This window comes from Sesamum indicum, linkage group LG1 (genome assembly GCF_026168435.1).
Source record: "Sesamum indicum cultivar Baizhima isolate 11 linkage group LG1, ASM2616843v1, whole genome shotgun sequence".
NCBI lineage: Eukaryota > Viridiplantae > Streptophyta > Magnoliopsida > Lamiales > Pedaliaceae > Sesamum > Sesamum indicum.
Window position 1 is genome coordinate 23,075,401 of NC_142657.1, and position 13,506 is coordinate 23,088,906.

Below are 13,506 nucleotides of genomic sequence, written 5' to 3' on the forward strand. Positions count from 1 at the left end.
TTGTGAGTTTCGGCAATAACAAATAATCTATGTTGATAAAGAAAAGAAAAATAAAATTGGTTGGGGCAAATATAGGGAAAGTAGGAAGGTCTTTGCTTTGGCCAACTTTGCTGTTTTCTTTTGTATTCTATTATTGATGTTTATAAGATCAAACTTTAAAATAGTTGGATTGTGTTACTACTATTAGTAGTGCCCTTTTTGAGGTTGCAATTTCTTTTCTTTGTGTGTGTGACTGGAGACAAGACAAGAACCATAACCAAAATGATATTAATTGTCCGCTGAAAATCAAGTGTAACTGACAATATTGAGGAATCTTGCCTCTTTCCTGTGAAATGAGACAAGTTTCTTGCAGTATGGCATCCCAACCAGAGAATAGTGTCTTTGAAGTGGTACCCCAGATCCCAAGTCAAGAATGTATCACATCTCACCAATTATTACCACCGTTCCTTTGCTTCCACTGCAAGAGATATGGGGGAGACACATGACTATGAGATGAGGGGTTGGGGGGAGCATGGAAACGACCTGAATTTTCCATTAACGATATGCATCAATCATGCAGCTAGAACGCAGTCTGGAATACGAAAAAATACATCCCTGAATCCAGTGTGAAAATGGATTTCTTCCTAAATTATGAGCTCTTCGCATACATCACACCTCAGCCTCGACAAATTTGTCATGCATGTGTCAGAACTGTATTAAGTCAAGTTTACAGTACCTAATCAAGCCAGCGAGTAACACCATCTTCACCTACAGCCGCAACAATTTCAATGCGTACATCCAACACCGCCTGCAAATCGTGATGATCAGAGCATATTTTAGCACCGAGACAGGGAGGATAATGTGTATGTGTATGTGTATGTATTAGGACTTAGAGTGGAGAGGAATGTTGCAATGTCGCATTTCTGTATTTTGATTAAAAGAACCAAACTAAGCTCTCTCCACCTCCACCCAACAAGTATGCAAGATGCCAAGAACAGAAATATATCCTCCACTTTGATTGTGGCGCTCCAGAAAACAAAGAGAACAATGCTCCAGCAACACAAGAAGGGTGGTGGAGCACGTGATAAGCTGGATGTAACTAGTTGTGTGTGTTTTCAGTCCTTACTTGCTCAAAATCAGGCCATGAATTCCCTCATTCATGGACATTGTCCACTTCTAGGATTAAGATCTACCTCTAAGACATTTAAAACTGCAAATGTGTCATTAAGCACTTTATGTACCTAACGTGATAGGTGTACTTTTTGCAATTATGGCTTCACTTTTAGATGGATTTTGAACCACAATTGATGAATCCATAATATTCTGTGGAGTTAATATCAACTAACCAGAGGATTTCTGCAATTCACCAGCCTGCACTCTTCCAGAGAACCTTCAGTTGTCCAGCTCTCCCAGACATCAAAGCTATGGCTAGCGAATACAAATTCCATCCTCCTATTTATCTGCAATGTGAAAGTGCAAGCTTAGAAGACATATTTCAAGAAATAAGACTGTCATTTGCTATATAAAATATCCAAAAGAAACAAATATAATGCAATCCAAGCAATACCTGTAACAATTTTCCCTCAGCAGTAAATGATCTAAGACCAATTGTATCCTGCAATTAGAGAAACCAAAGAAACAGTTGGAACAATTAGCTTCCTTGGTTTCCCCTCTCAACAATTATCATCCTTGGCTTGCTCTAGTTTCTCCCAAAGTTTTAGTATGTTAAAGGCACATGGGCAGGCCAATCAGAATAGAAGAAACGTGTTCAAAGCAAATCAACAATTCTCATCTACATACCTTGCTTCTAAATACAACCAGGAACTGTGCTGCAGGATCTCTTTTTGTTACATTAGGCAATGTGTCGAGGAACCAACCACCCCCTTGAACTCTTTGCCTAGAGACATGAAGTGCAGGACGACTTCTTGCATGTAGGGTTATTATATAACCATCTTTCAGCAGTTCGCCTGATTTTTTACCAAGTTCTACTGAGAGCAGGTCCGGAGGTAATTCTACTTTAGAGTCAAGTGGTGTCTTTCTGTTCCTTGAATCTTCAGGAGAAGCACAACGTGAACTAGAACTCAAAGCTGGATCTGTGCCACTCAAGCTAGCATCATCTTCTCTGTATGTAGTGCTCTCTTTTCCAAAAGTCAAAGTCTCATCTGCTTTATGCTGAGATTTTTGGCGACCATGCCTCTTTTTTGCCTTCTTACTTGATCTGCTTCGCTTTATTTCAGATCTACTCAAAGCATTTTGAGATAAAACAGAGCCTTGATTATGAGATGAAGCATCTTCCGACTGGTTCAACACCTTTTTCTGGGAGCTTTCAGCCAGTAACTGAATATTCTCATTCGCTCTATCACTAACAGAGCCTTGGAATGAAGTTTCATTACCTAATTTGTTACACGATTCATTTTCATATCCCACCACACTGTCCTCTTCCTCCTCGTCAGACACAGTATTTTCTGGGATGAGATTATCAATGAAGAATCGCTGTAGTATGGAAATTGCCTTTTCCCTTATCTCCATCCAAACTTCTTCACTATAGTCTGCACTCCGAGGAAGTATCAGAACATTTGGCATCTCCCTAACCTGAAATCAGTTCAGGAATGAAAATTTCAGAAAAGAAAATAAAAAATATGGTCCTTAGGAATGTCAATTTTCATATATATTCTCTTGTAGTATAGCATCAAATTGTCTATGGAACCCATTTAAGTGAATCTCGAACAGAAACGTGCATCTGCTTGAGTATTTCCACAAATCATGATAGCACGTACCACATACAGGCATGTGCAAAAATGAGCAGAAAACGTATTGAGCTTGAAGTAATATCTACTTTATGTATTTGAATATCATCATTGTCCATAGTTTGCTCCTCGAAGCTTTTAAACTGGAATAAGCACGTTTTATGTCAAGAAAACAAGAAACTGGTATGTACAATTCCAGTAAGATGCCTCTCAGATTCAGTCATTGCTACATTTGTGTAGCAATGACAAATTAAAGAAAAGCAGAACCAATTCCAGGATGCACAAATGATACCATCCACATAGCTCTGTCTCACTAATCTGCAACCAATATCTTACTTCAAACACAATCAATATACAAGATAAAATCCGTGAATTATCATCTATCACAATGCTCTCTCACTTTGACAGAATGTTTAAAGCAAAAAGCTCCACAAACTTTGCGTCCAATGACTAGTTCCACATAGGCCCACTTTAGACAAGTCATATTTAAACATAACCCCTAAATAAAGCAACTAAGCTAACTAAATCATATTGCTAATTTCTGTAAAAATGGAACACAAGCCTTATTTTCCTTCAATTGATCAGCAACCAACACAATGTGGCACAGAGATTACACTAGGCCTTGATACTGAACTACTCTGGTGATTTCTAGTGGCCTCAGGCAGCCTAGTTTTTTTCTTTCCCAGAAAGATGATAAAGCATACATTATAGCTGTATCCTTGTATTTTTTTACTGATACCATTTCACTCCAAGTTCATGGAACCAGCACAACAGGTAGGGAAACAATGTATTAACTGCAGTTTCATTACAGATAGTTATCACAAAATGCAACAAACGAACTACATTTCCATAATGCATACCCTAAAAGACTATTCATCATACCCATGCTTCCATCCACTGGGGGCCTTCTGCACCATCCAGGGCACAGCCGGCAAGAGTACCATCAATCAAAAGTTGTTTTACAGCACAATCATCCAATAGCTGACTGCTACCAGTGTTCACAAGAAACGCCCCTGCATCGTAGTATTACCCTCATGATGATGCTGGTGAAAGAGTCAAGCATCAAAATATGTCATGAACCATTATTAAATAATTTACCAGGCTTTATGTGCTGCAAACAATCTGCACTGATAATTTGAATTGTTTCATTAGTCAGTGCACAGTGCAGCGATATAACGTCACTTGCAGCAAGCAAGTCATTAAGGGTATCCATTCTTCTGGCTGAAGCTGGGAATGTCATGGCAGATCTACTTACTTTACCATTTCCCTGCATGCATGATCAAACTTAAATAACAAAACAATTCATCAAAAAGGAAATATTACTAATTAGGTTCCAAACATCAAAAGAATTTCAATTTCCCCAATCAATAATGAAGCCAAAATCACATCTATTTATCAATTACCCAGAAAGAAATAGTAGAATGTTTTGGAGCTTTGACAAGATCAATATTACTAGCATATTGAAACATTTATGCTAACTCACCCCTAAACGAGAAAAGACAGTGATACACCAAAATATCTATAACACTAGGTAAATCAATATCAGCGAAGCAATGAAAACTGATTAAAGTTACACAGCATATTCACTTTTATTGAATCATAAGCATAATTACCAGAAACTTGAAATGTAAAACACATATGTCAGCATAAACACATAAATTCTGTAAGCTACAACACAATTGATATGCATTGTAACCGAAGAATCATGTAAAATTATTAGAGACAGATCAAAATAACAAGAAACTCATAACATTATAGCAGAACAGTAAAATAAACCACAATTAGAACATTATAAACTAACGACAACACAATTATAGTGTTTACAACTTTATAAGCCAATAGCTCGCGCATTAAAACATAAATAGAAACCTCGTCATCATTAGATCATAGCAGGAACAATTCTCACTAATGTGGGTAAAATATGAGCAGGAAAAGATAAATAAATAGACAAACTTCTATAAACAACGTATTTGTTTTCTTGAACTCTACTTAAAACATACCTCTTGCACATCAAAATACAGAACACTCATCTTAAACGCCAAACTCCTGCTAGCCAAAGATGTTGCAGAGGCAGATCTACCAACAATACCCAACACCAATCCACGGCAGCGGCGCATTCCACGGCACAGCGGCTGCACCGAGCCAAGCCATCCGGCAGCCGAGAGCGCGTGTCTCGACAGCAGATGCGTACGCCTAAGCAGCCCCAAAATAAGCGCCATAACGGTATCCGCCACCTCCTCTGCTCTGCTCACGTCTACGTGGACCATCCGATTCAACCCGAGGTCTGCGGCTAAAGCCGAGTCGACGGCGCGGTCGGATGAACCGAGGCAGAGGATCAGCTGCCATGGACGGAGCCGGCGCTGAGCAGCGCGTGGCAGGAAAGAAAAGGAGTGGAGGAGAACAGCTGCCGCCGACTCGATCCGCGAGTCTGCGAGCTGGCTGAGAGGCACGTGCTCGACCTGCGCCACGCCGGATAGACATTCCTGTTCCAGAACTGTGTCTTCGATGCAGTTGAGTGTTACGACTAGAGGTAGGGGGTGAGATTGAGGGGCAGCCTTGTTACGGTGAGCCATTGTGCAGGAGATCTCACACTCACTGCAACAAATCTGTACAGGTTTTTCGCACACTCACGCCATCAACTGTGATTCCTTTGTGCTTGCTTCATATATGCGCACTGTATAAAAGGAGGAGGATTTCATCTCCAGAGCGTGGGTTTTCCTCTTTTACGGTGTGTGACTGACCAATGAATGCCCTTGAGGTGTTTGTTGATTTGCAGTTGAGTCCCTAATCTTTGTGAAACTTCATTTATAGTTCCATTTTTTGGTTTGGAATGACTCGTCTTGGCCTAAGCTAAGAAATGAGTTTGGAAACATTGACTACCTTAAAGCACCAAACATCATATACTATTGTTCGTATTCGTTGATTTAGATGTGAAAAAACAATCTGAACACCACATCAACGCTTCGTGGGCAATGTACGCTAAGTGAAAAGGGACAATAAGCACACAACAAATTTAGTTCAAATTCCTTACTGAATGTAGTTATAAGTTTATTTTTATGAAAGCATAATCACACAAATTAAGCAAATTCACTCGGCACACGCCCTCCACGCATGGGCGCGCAAAAAAGATTGTATGCAACACGAGTTTTTCCCAGAGGCCATATTGCTGGGAAAAACTAGCTAAACCAGAACTAGGAGTGAACAAACAACAACAAACGAGTAAACATTCTCAGATCATCCAGACTTGTGTTCACGACTCTCATTTGAAACACGAGGCTCGAGTAGCCCAGATGCGTCATAGTTAAAACACACAGGATAAATGATGTAATTTGGATTTCCAATTTCCGTCTGGAAAACCTCTATTCTTAACTCATAGTCGACTGGACACCAGAAAATAGTTTACAGCAGAAATAAGCTCGTGAAAACCTCTCAATCAGGGGAAATACAGTAGCAAGTACAAACATACAGATTCATTCTTCTCTACGCAGCACTAAATAACTTTTCTCGATATTTTTATTTTAGCAGAATTTACTCGACAACAATTATAGTGCAGGTAGCATCAGACGCTTCCATTAATAAAACGATGAATACATGTTTCTCATTCGTTGGTAGTCGCTTCTTCTGGTGGGGGAGTATTTCCATCTTCACAACAAAAAAAGATACGGGTTAGCTATCTTTCGCCTGCATAATTGCCCCAAGCTAATTCCAGAAGAGCAAGTTATCCGGTAGTAAAAAGAATATGGGTTATGCAGCAAAACTTTCAAGCCCATTACAATTCTTTAAAACAAACCTCTAGCAAAAAAGAAAAAGTATAGAAACAAAACTAGAAACTGATGTAATCATAGACAAAGTAATATACAAACTATGATCCTTAGTCAAACTTCAATAAATGATGCATACCTTCACCATCTGATGGAGCATAAGGAGATTTACGGTACCGTGTTTGTTGCTGGGTTGGCTAAAACATCACATGTAAAACAAGACAAAGAGTGTCATCAGAGAGGCAAAAGAAGAAATAAATGCATCTGCCTAGGTGCTAACAGGGAAAATAAATTAACATTAAAGCATATGCACCATTGAGCAAACCAATTTTCAGAACTCAGAATACCATAGAAGCAGTGAGGCTGGACATAAAATGGTTCATTTATTCAACGTCAATGCTGTTAAGTAGAGACTGAAATCTGTGTATTGCATCATTAACGCAAACATAATCTCCAATAGATCCAAACCTCCAGAAACTCCTGGACATATAGTGCTATAGAACAGAACTGGATCAGCTAGCTACCGTTTCATTGAGAAAGAAAGATTGAAACAGAATAAAAGAAAATAGCAAACCATGGATTAAACCCACGGAAATCTTCAATTGTTGGAATTGTAAACAAGGTTTGCATCCATATCCATATGCAATTAATTATATCCTTAAACAGTTTCGATTGAAAATAATGTTATCATCGTCTCATCCATATATAACAGACCCAGGAAGTTGGGAAATAGAACTTCTAGTTTCGCAAAAGTTCACAAATATTTAGAAAACAAATCTTGTTTTAGGAAATGAAGCCTCATTTTGGGACGTGGCAAAAAAGATAAATTTGAGATACACGGAATATGGCAAGTATAGAAAAAACATATTGACAAGAATGTGGAGGACTTCCCAGATAGTGAGGTAAAACTGAAAAAAGTTAATCCAGTACAGACCAGTTTTCATTCCCAGGTCCAACATGCAAGAAAAATCAGCAGATGAACCAAAAAGAAGAGCACCTGAGATGTTCCACAATCACGTGTATAACTCCATGACCACATATAGTCTTTTACACATTTAGGGGTTTTCCAACGAAAGTAGAGATTGACTGCAGAATATTAGAATGTTAATATTCTGTCCAAGTTAGCAGCAATTTTGTTTCCCTTTATTAGATTCTGTGTCTGTTATGTCAAAACAAGAACGCAAAAAACAGGATGTTGCATTCTGTTCATAGTAGTATTACTTATCGTCAATAACACACAGAAGTCAGCAGTATCCTTGCATCTATATTGGCCTTCTCTTTGCCATTAGATCCTGTTATAAAATAATAACTAAATACCTGTAGCTTTGGCCGGAGAGCCTCAAGTGGTCCTTTGGGCTTCTCTACACCTTGCTGTGGCCAGAAAACATGGATCAATATTAACTCCAGTTACATGCCAAAGGCATCCCAGTATTACCATCTTCATGCTTGCAAAAAGATGGTCCAAACACAAAAAATGAGTACCTTTCCCAGAGCCCAATCAGCAGAGTCAAAATAGGCACGCTCATGATCCTGACATTAAATGTTCAGCTCTGAGAAAAATATAGTCAAGATTTTCCACAAGAAGTATGCAAGATGCTTATTGTGAAAGTACCTTAGAAATCAGAGGTGGTTTCTTAGGCAATATTCCACCATATTTCTTCTTTATAACTGCCTCCTGCAAGCAAAACATAGTCCGATGAAGAGTGACACAAATACAATTCAAAAATATCCAATAAAGAATATGATCTGAACCAACTTCCTGTTGTGTTGATGGCATGGATTTTTCAGCATCCTCCATAACAACTTCTGTTTGCTCTTTAACTTCCTCAGTGCCTGACATCTTCCCCCAACTACCAGTATACAAAACACACCTGCAGAACGCAATCCCTTTCATCAATAGTCTCATAAGAAACTATTTGGAGAAGAATCCATAAATAGGAAAAAGACAACAAGCATTTTCAATTTTTGAACATCTCTGCTAGACAAAGACAAAACATGTCAAAATAATATAACATGTACAGCAAGTGTAGATTTTGGCTTTCCATAAACACACACCTATGAAGTAAATGGATCTGAAAAGTAAGATGAGCTTCCAAATCATAGATTGACCAAAAGATTGGACAAGCAAAGCTAAATATTCTAGACCTATAGTCAAGTTGTATATTTCTCAAAATGTATGGGAACAATCCTGCACTGCTTCATAGATAACTAATAGGTTTCATCATATTTTTAAAGGGTGAATGACTAAAACGCTCTATGATAACTGATATGAAACATCCTATGGTTGTTGTTCAACTAATCTCCTTCACAAATTAGCATAGTATCTTTATTCCATAGCTGATCATTGGAATTTTTCAGCTTTCTCTCGTGATCTTGAATAGAGGTGAGTTTTCTAAGTCATTATACTCAAAACATTGAGAAACTTTTAAATCTCAGATCTGCAATTTCTGTACTCTAGAACAGAACATTACAAAGAAAAGAGGCCATAATTTCAACTCCAGATCACTAAATAACAAATCCATGATAGTTTTGTAACAGAGAACCGTCCTATTGAGCTGGAAAGCAGCATAATTCATGCATTATGATTAACTAAATGAAAATCCGAGGCACATTTCAAACTATCAGAAGTTCAATCACGGAAAAATCAAATACGGAAATCCAAAACGCGGAATCTGAAGCATCAACAACACAATTACAACACGTGAATCGGATAGATTAATCCACAATTCTCGCAATTTTTTTTCCCCATTCATTTCAGTAAATCTCTGATAACCTAGATCCTGAGAGATCTCAATAAAAGTCACAGAAATACTGTTCGTGCGACTTCGCATCGCACAAGCATGCAAACATGCAAAAACAAATTAAAGAACAATTACAATCAATCAGAAGCGATGCGGCAGAGGGATTAGGATTTCAAACAGCTAAAAAATGACAAATAACCGGAAAACGGAAGAGAGAAAATAGACAGATGGAATCACCTGGGGGAATTAATTCAAGTCCGACTCTACTGTAGATCGATTCCGTATGTATGTATTTTGGTACGGGTAAGAGAACTAGAAACTGTTACCGAGTAAGATGAAGATATATATTGGTGCCGAAAATAATTCATGGCGAGCGCAGGAGGAAAATTACACTCATGCCCGTGAATTATTTGAAACTCATTTCGTTGCCCTCCTCCTCTAATAAATCAAAATAGCAGTTACCATACATCCTGATGTGTATATTTAAATGTATTAAAAAAATTAAAGTATTTATTTACTTTTTTAAAATACTTAAATGTTTTAATTTGAATTAAACTAGTTATTATTAGACACGGTTTCTGCAAACATGTAAAAAAAAAATATAATTATGAGATTATTAAAAAATAAAGAAATGAAATAAAAGATAAATTTGAGTTATCAAATTTAGACGAAAAAGAAAAAGACAATCCCCTTAAACATATATTAGGAATAAATAATTCATAGTTTAATAGTTTTGATTCCGTGGGTGAAATGAACCAATTTTAAGAAGCATAAGAATTCATGCGTGTGTTCCCTGTGGTTGTACTTTAAACCTACAAGTATTACTCTTTGCCATGTCCACAGCCACTAACAAGATATCACCATAGAGAAGAAACCGTATATTAACATCCAGAATAATATGTTGCTCATAGATACAAACAAAAAACCTATTCTCATACTTACAAATAAAACTTACATTCAACAAAGTCCTACTGATGCTAATTTCAAACAAAACCACTGAATCTCAAACAACACAGTTGCGGCGAATATACAGAAATTGTACAAAGTAGTAACTTCTGGTAGCCACCGCGACTACTGACTTATTTGGACACTACAAGACGAACAAAATTGGCCATGAAAGAAAAAAAATGAAAAAACATTCGATGAATTGATCTCAACTGAAGACTTTATTTAGAGACGATATATAAATGAATGACACACTAGATACAGATTACATCAACAGACCACCTAGACATGATATACGATCCCAGAATCCCATATGAACATTTCCATACTAAAGTTTCCTCAGTGGCACAAGATGGAAGAATTTCGCTGCACTGCATAGAGGAAATCGTCATCGGGAACACAATCTACTGAGTACTGAATGATACACAACTGAAAATTTGTTGTATTATGATCTCATTACTTCCTCAGCTGCATCGTGGTAAACTCAAGGTTAGTTGTCCAAAAGGAAGCATACTTCCATCTCAACCATTATAATCGATCAGCGTGTTATCATCAGTGTGAAGGAAAAACTAGAAAAACCTCCTCCTGAAACTCCTTGTTGTAGCTTGATATGATCGCATAAGCAGACCAACACCAATCCCAACACCAAGGCACATCCCAAGCCCTATTCCAACACCAACCCGTACACCAGCATTGAACCATGAAAGCTGGCCATCTTCACCTGGGTACATGTCTTCTGTGTAATAGTTGTGTATAACCTTCCCATCTGACTCACAGTCGTCCCTATCTTCCTCCATGAACTGCAGAAAAGGCCAAATTCATGCATGTAACTCTGAAAGTTGAGATTAGGATGCCAACCTTCAGCTAAAATATTTATGGATAACCCTGTTCTTGGTAGATACACGAATCAGATTATCATCAATAGCATAATAAAGTGTATCCATCAGTAACACAAGAAGATCAGTTCTAAGAGGAGTTATCATAATTCATAACTATGGATTTCCAGCCCACAGCCCATCATATGTGTCCAAAATTTTAGAATATATGTATCTAACATACTAGTTTTATCCAGTGCCACAATTTTCTAAACAAAATTAACTTCTTAGGAAGTAAAAGCAAACTACATTATGTCATTGAGAGTGCATGAATGCTTTCTCATACTTGGATGACCTCAATTCTTTATGCTTTATAACATATAAATTGGTCAAAGGGAAAACATTGAAGATCTCACCAAACTTTATGCTCCATTTTAAGCTTTTACCACGGAAGAAATCAATAAAATCCTGCTGCCAACAATTTTCCTCAACCAAAAAAAATAATTTTCATTGTTGTGACTAGAATGCACCGTATACACCCTTAATCTCCATTACCATAACATGGTTGCACTTTTGTACCCACAAGTTGTCCTATGGCATCCAAGTTACAGTAGAGACTAACACTCCAAAAGATATGAAAGAAAAGAATTTCAGAGGTTTCGCTACAAAAGTAAATAAATTGCCAGAAGATGAGGCCCTAGTGCATTTGCAGGATTGGCAGCACAAAGCCAAACACAAGAATGGACTTACATGGAGCATAATCGAAGAAGAGATATCTTAAGTTCAGACCTCCAAGGAAATAGAATTGCCTTTTCCATCATAAAGTACGTGGAACTCAATGAGTAAATCAACTTTACCCAAAAAATAGTACCTTACAAGACAAATTTATACTGTGGTGTAATCTAGAATTCAAGACAAAATTGTAGGATTATTTCATGAAAATAAAACTTACAGGCAACAAACAAAAAACATGATTCACTGCAGCATTCTGACTATAATCATCATCATATGACAAAAATCATCATAGTTGATAGTGTTGGATAGCCTGAAACCAGCACCTGGATTTATGCGATAGGAGGTAAATTATAGGCCACTTGATATAAGATTTACCATTTTCCTCCCACATTCAACTATGTTGTTGCGTATATTATGATGCCGATAGCTAGCTGACCTACTAAACAACCAGATGTACCCAATTTGAACCTGGCCTTTGGTGCTATAGTAAAAGATTATAGGGGCCTCAGAATGGTCTACCATGCATATTCCCATTCTCCAGCACTCAACCTAAAACCCATACTAATTTGCATAAAGAGTACAAGATTTAAACTAGTCTTTTGCATAGTCCCTAGCACACAAAATCCCCTTTAGCAACTCAAATTTTCAATATCCCCTTTTGTTAGTCATCAAATGAACAGCAGCATTAAGGATATCATAGTTGCTATCAGCACAACATTGAGAACTCTATTGCTAAGACTCAAATGAGCATGGAGCTTATACTTGCATACACAGTCCACAGGCCCAATATAATTTGTAAGCAATGGGACAATTGTCTTTCGTCTACCATCTAAAATATCATAATAAACTAAATAACCAAAATTCAATGCTCAAAAACTAATATTGACATCCACTTACTGGCAACTTTCTTTGTCGAAGCAATCCATTGCTCAAGCTCCTTTGCTCCTTCCCCATCTCCTCATCCTCGGGTATGGCATCAAGCATCCCTTGCCTCGACATCTTCTTTCTCGGACTAACCAAAATCGTCTTTGTCAAAATCACTGGCACTCCAGAGCAACATCCCGCCACATAAACCTCAATCGAGGGCGAACATATCCCAATCTTGGGTTGGAAAAATGTGGACCTACCATTGGTCGCAATGGCGTTGGCCACATAGCAATCCATACTCCACCCAGTTTTGGAATCATTCTCCAAGGCACTCCCATTACTCCATGCAGCCGCAGCATCTGCCCTCTGCAGCGAGCCGCAGAGAATCAAATCCAAATCCTTCCCCTCTTCGCAAACCTCAAATTCCACAGGACCCGAGATTTTAATGCTATCTGTGGTGACGTATGTAACCTCGGAGGAATCCTTGTCAACGCGATCCCGGCGGAGGGCAATCGAAACAGCGTCGGATGAGGGGATACGAGCGCCATTGATTTCCAAGAAAACGCCCAACTCGCGGCGGAGATGGCGCAGGGTGAGGTGGTCCGGGAGGTTGTCCAGGGCGCAGGGGACGATGCGGACGTAGAATAAGCGAATTTCCAAGCAGCCACCCGTGAAAGTCAGGGGTTTGTAGATGGATAGTTGCATGTCGTCTTCGTTTTTGTCCATTTCCAAAACCCTAAGTTGGGGAGAAGCTTACAAGACGGTTTCCGGAATGGGGATCATGTAGGGGAAATCAAAGTGATGAGAAGGTGGAATTTTAGGATTAGGGTTTTCTGTGGTGCGTAATTTAGAAAGGGAATGCAAAAATGAAGAGAAAGGAGAAAGCGGATGACGAGTGAAGCGTATGGTTCACACG

General features: G+C 38.4%; 3 protein-coding genes across 7 annotated transcripts; all 3 read right to left on the minus strand.

The window, feature by feature from the left end:
- Positions 1–246: 246 nt before the first annotated feature.
- On the minus strand, positions 247–5,553 carry LOC105172987 (C-terminal binding protein AN). 3 transcript variants are annotated; one of them, XM_011094627.3, is made up of 8 exons: positions 4,727–5,553; positions 3,825–3,993; positions 3,609–3,739; positions 1,780–2,571; positions 1,547–1,594; positions 1,326–1,439; positions 716–787; positions 247–522 (listed from the first exon to the last, which is right to left on the minus strand). In XM_011094627.3, exons 1-7 carry the CDS (start codon positions 5,297–5,299, stop codon positions 716–718), a joined length of 1,899 nt encoding a protein of 632 aa, XP_011092929.1. In that variant the 5' UTR covers positions 5,300–5,553; the 3' UTR covers positions 247–522. The 3 variants fall into 3 exon arrangements, with proteins under 3 accessions (XP_011092929.1, XP_011092921.1, XP_011092936.2); XM_011094619.3 differs by having other exon boundaries at positions 247–457; positions 4,727–5,552; XM_011094634.3 differs by lacking the exon at positions 247–522 and having other exon boundaries at positions 528–787; positions 4,727–5,547.
- A 489-nt stretch (positions 5,554–6,042) lies between these two features.
- LOC105172976 (uncharacterized) lies at positions 6,043–9,634 on the minus strand. Of its 2 annotated transcripts, none has more exons than XM_011094606.3 (7): positions 9,466–9,634; positions 8,244–8,358; positions 8,100–8,162; positions 7,970–8,017; positions 7,805–7,858; positions 6,627–6,684; positions 6,043–6,368 (listed from the first exon to the last, which is right to left on the minus strand). In XM_011094606.3, the coding sequence occupies exons 2-7, from the start codon at positions 8,325–8,327 to the stop codon at positions 6,325–6,327; spliced, it is 351 nt and encodes a 116-aa protein (XP_011092908.1). In that variant the 5' UTR covers positions 8,328–8,358; positions 9,466–9,634; the 3' UTR covers positions 6,043–6,324. The 2 variants fall into 2 exon arrangements, with proteins under 2 accessions (XP_011092908.1, XP_011092913.1); XM_011094611.3 differs by lacking the exon at positions 9,466–9,634 and adding an exon at positions 9,364–9,448.
- Positions 9,635–10,091: 457 nt separating this feature from the next.
- On the minus strand, positions 10,092–13,506 carry LOC148789542 (uncharacterized protein At1g01500-like). 2 transcript variants are annotated; one of them, XM_088880193.1, is made up of 2 exons: positions 12,621–13,506; positions 10,092–11,005 (listed from the first exon to the last, which is right to left on the minus strand). In XM_088880193.1, the coding sequence occupies exons 1-2, from the start codon at positions 13,314–13,316 to the stop codon at positions 10,838–10,840; spliced, it is 864 nt and encodes a 287-aa protein (XP_088736319.1). In that variant the 5' UTR covers positions 13,317–13,506; the 3' UTR covers positions 10,092–10,837. The 2 variants fall into 2 exon arrangements, with proteins under 2 accessions (XP_088736319.1, XP_088736318.1); XM_088880192.1 differs by having other exon boundaries at positions 10,092–10,973; positions 12,621–13,499.

Excerpts from the sequence above, each read along its gene's own strand:
- LOC105172987 (XM_011094627.3), bottom strand. The coding sequence starts at position 5,299 with ATGGCTCACCGTAACAAGGCTGCCCCTCAATCTCACCCCCTACCTCTA. Across the intron at positions 1,595-1,779 it reads TGGTTGTATTTAGAAGCAAG|GATACAATTGGTCTTAGATC; the intron begins GTATGTAGATGA and ends CTCTAATTGCAG. Across the intron at positions 788-1,325 it reads TGAATTGCAGAAATCCTCTG|GCGGTGTTGGATGTACGCAT; the intron begins GTTAGTTGATAT and ends CACGATTTGCAG.
- LOC105172976 (XM_011094606.3), bottom strand. The coding sequence starts at position 8,327 with ATGTCAGGCACTGAGGAAGTTAAAGAGCAAACAGAAGTTGTTATGGAG. Across the intron at positions 8,163-8,243 it reads TGCCATCAACACAACAGGAA|GAGGCAGTTATAAAGAAGAA; the intron begins GTTGGTTCAGAT and ends TTTTGCTTGCAG. Across the intron at positions 6,685-7,804 it reads CTCTCCGGCCAAAGCTACAG|CCAACCCAGCAACAAACACG; the intron begins GTATTTAGTTAT and ends GTGATGTTTTAG.
- LOC148789542 (XM_088880192.1), bottom strand. The coding sequence starts at position 13,316 with ATGGACAAAAACGAAGACGACATGCAACTATCCATCTACAAACCCCTG. Across the intron at positions 10,974-12,620 it reads TTCGACAAAGAAAGTTGCCA|TTCATGGAGGAAGATAGGGA; the intron begins GTAAGTGGATGT and ends CCTTTTCTGCAG.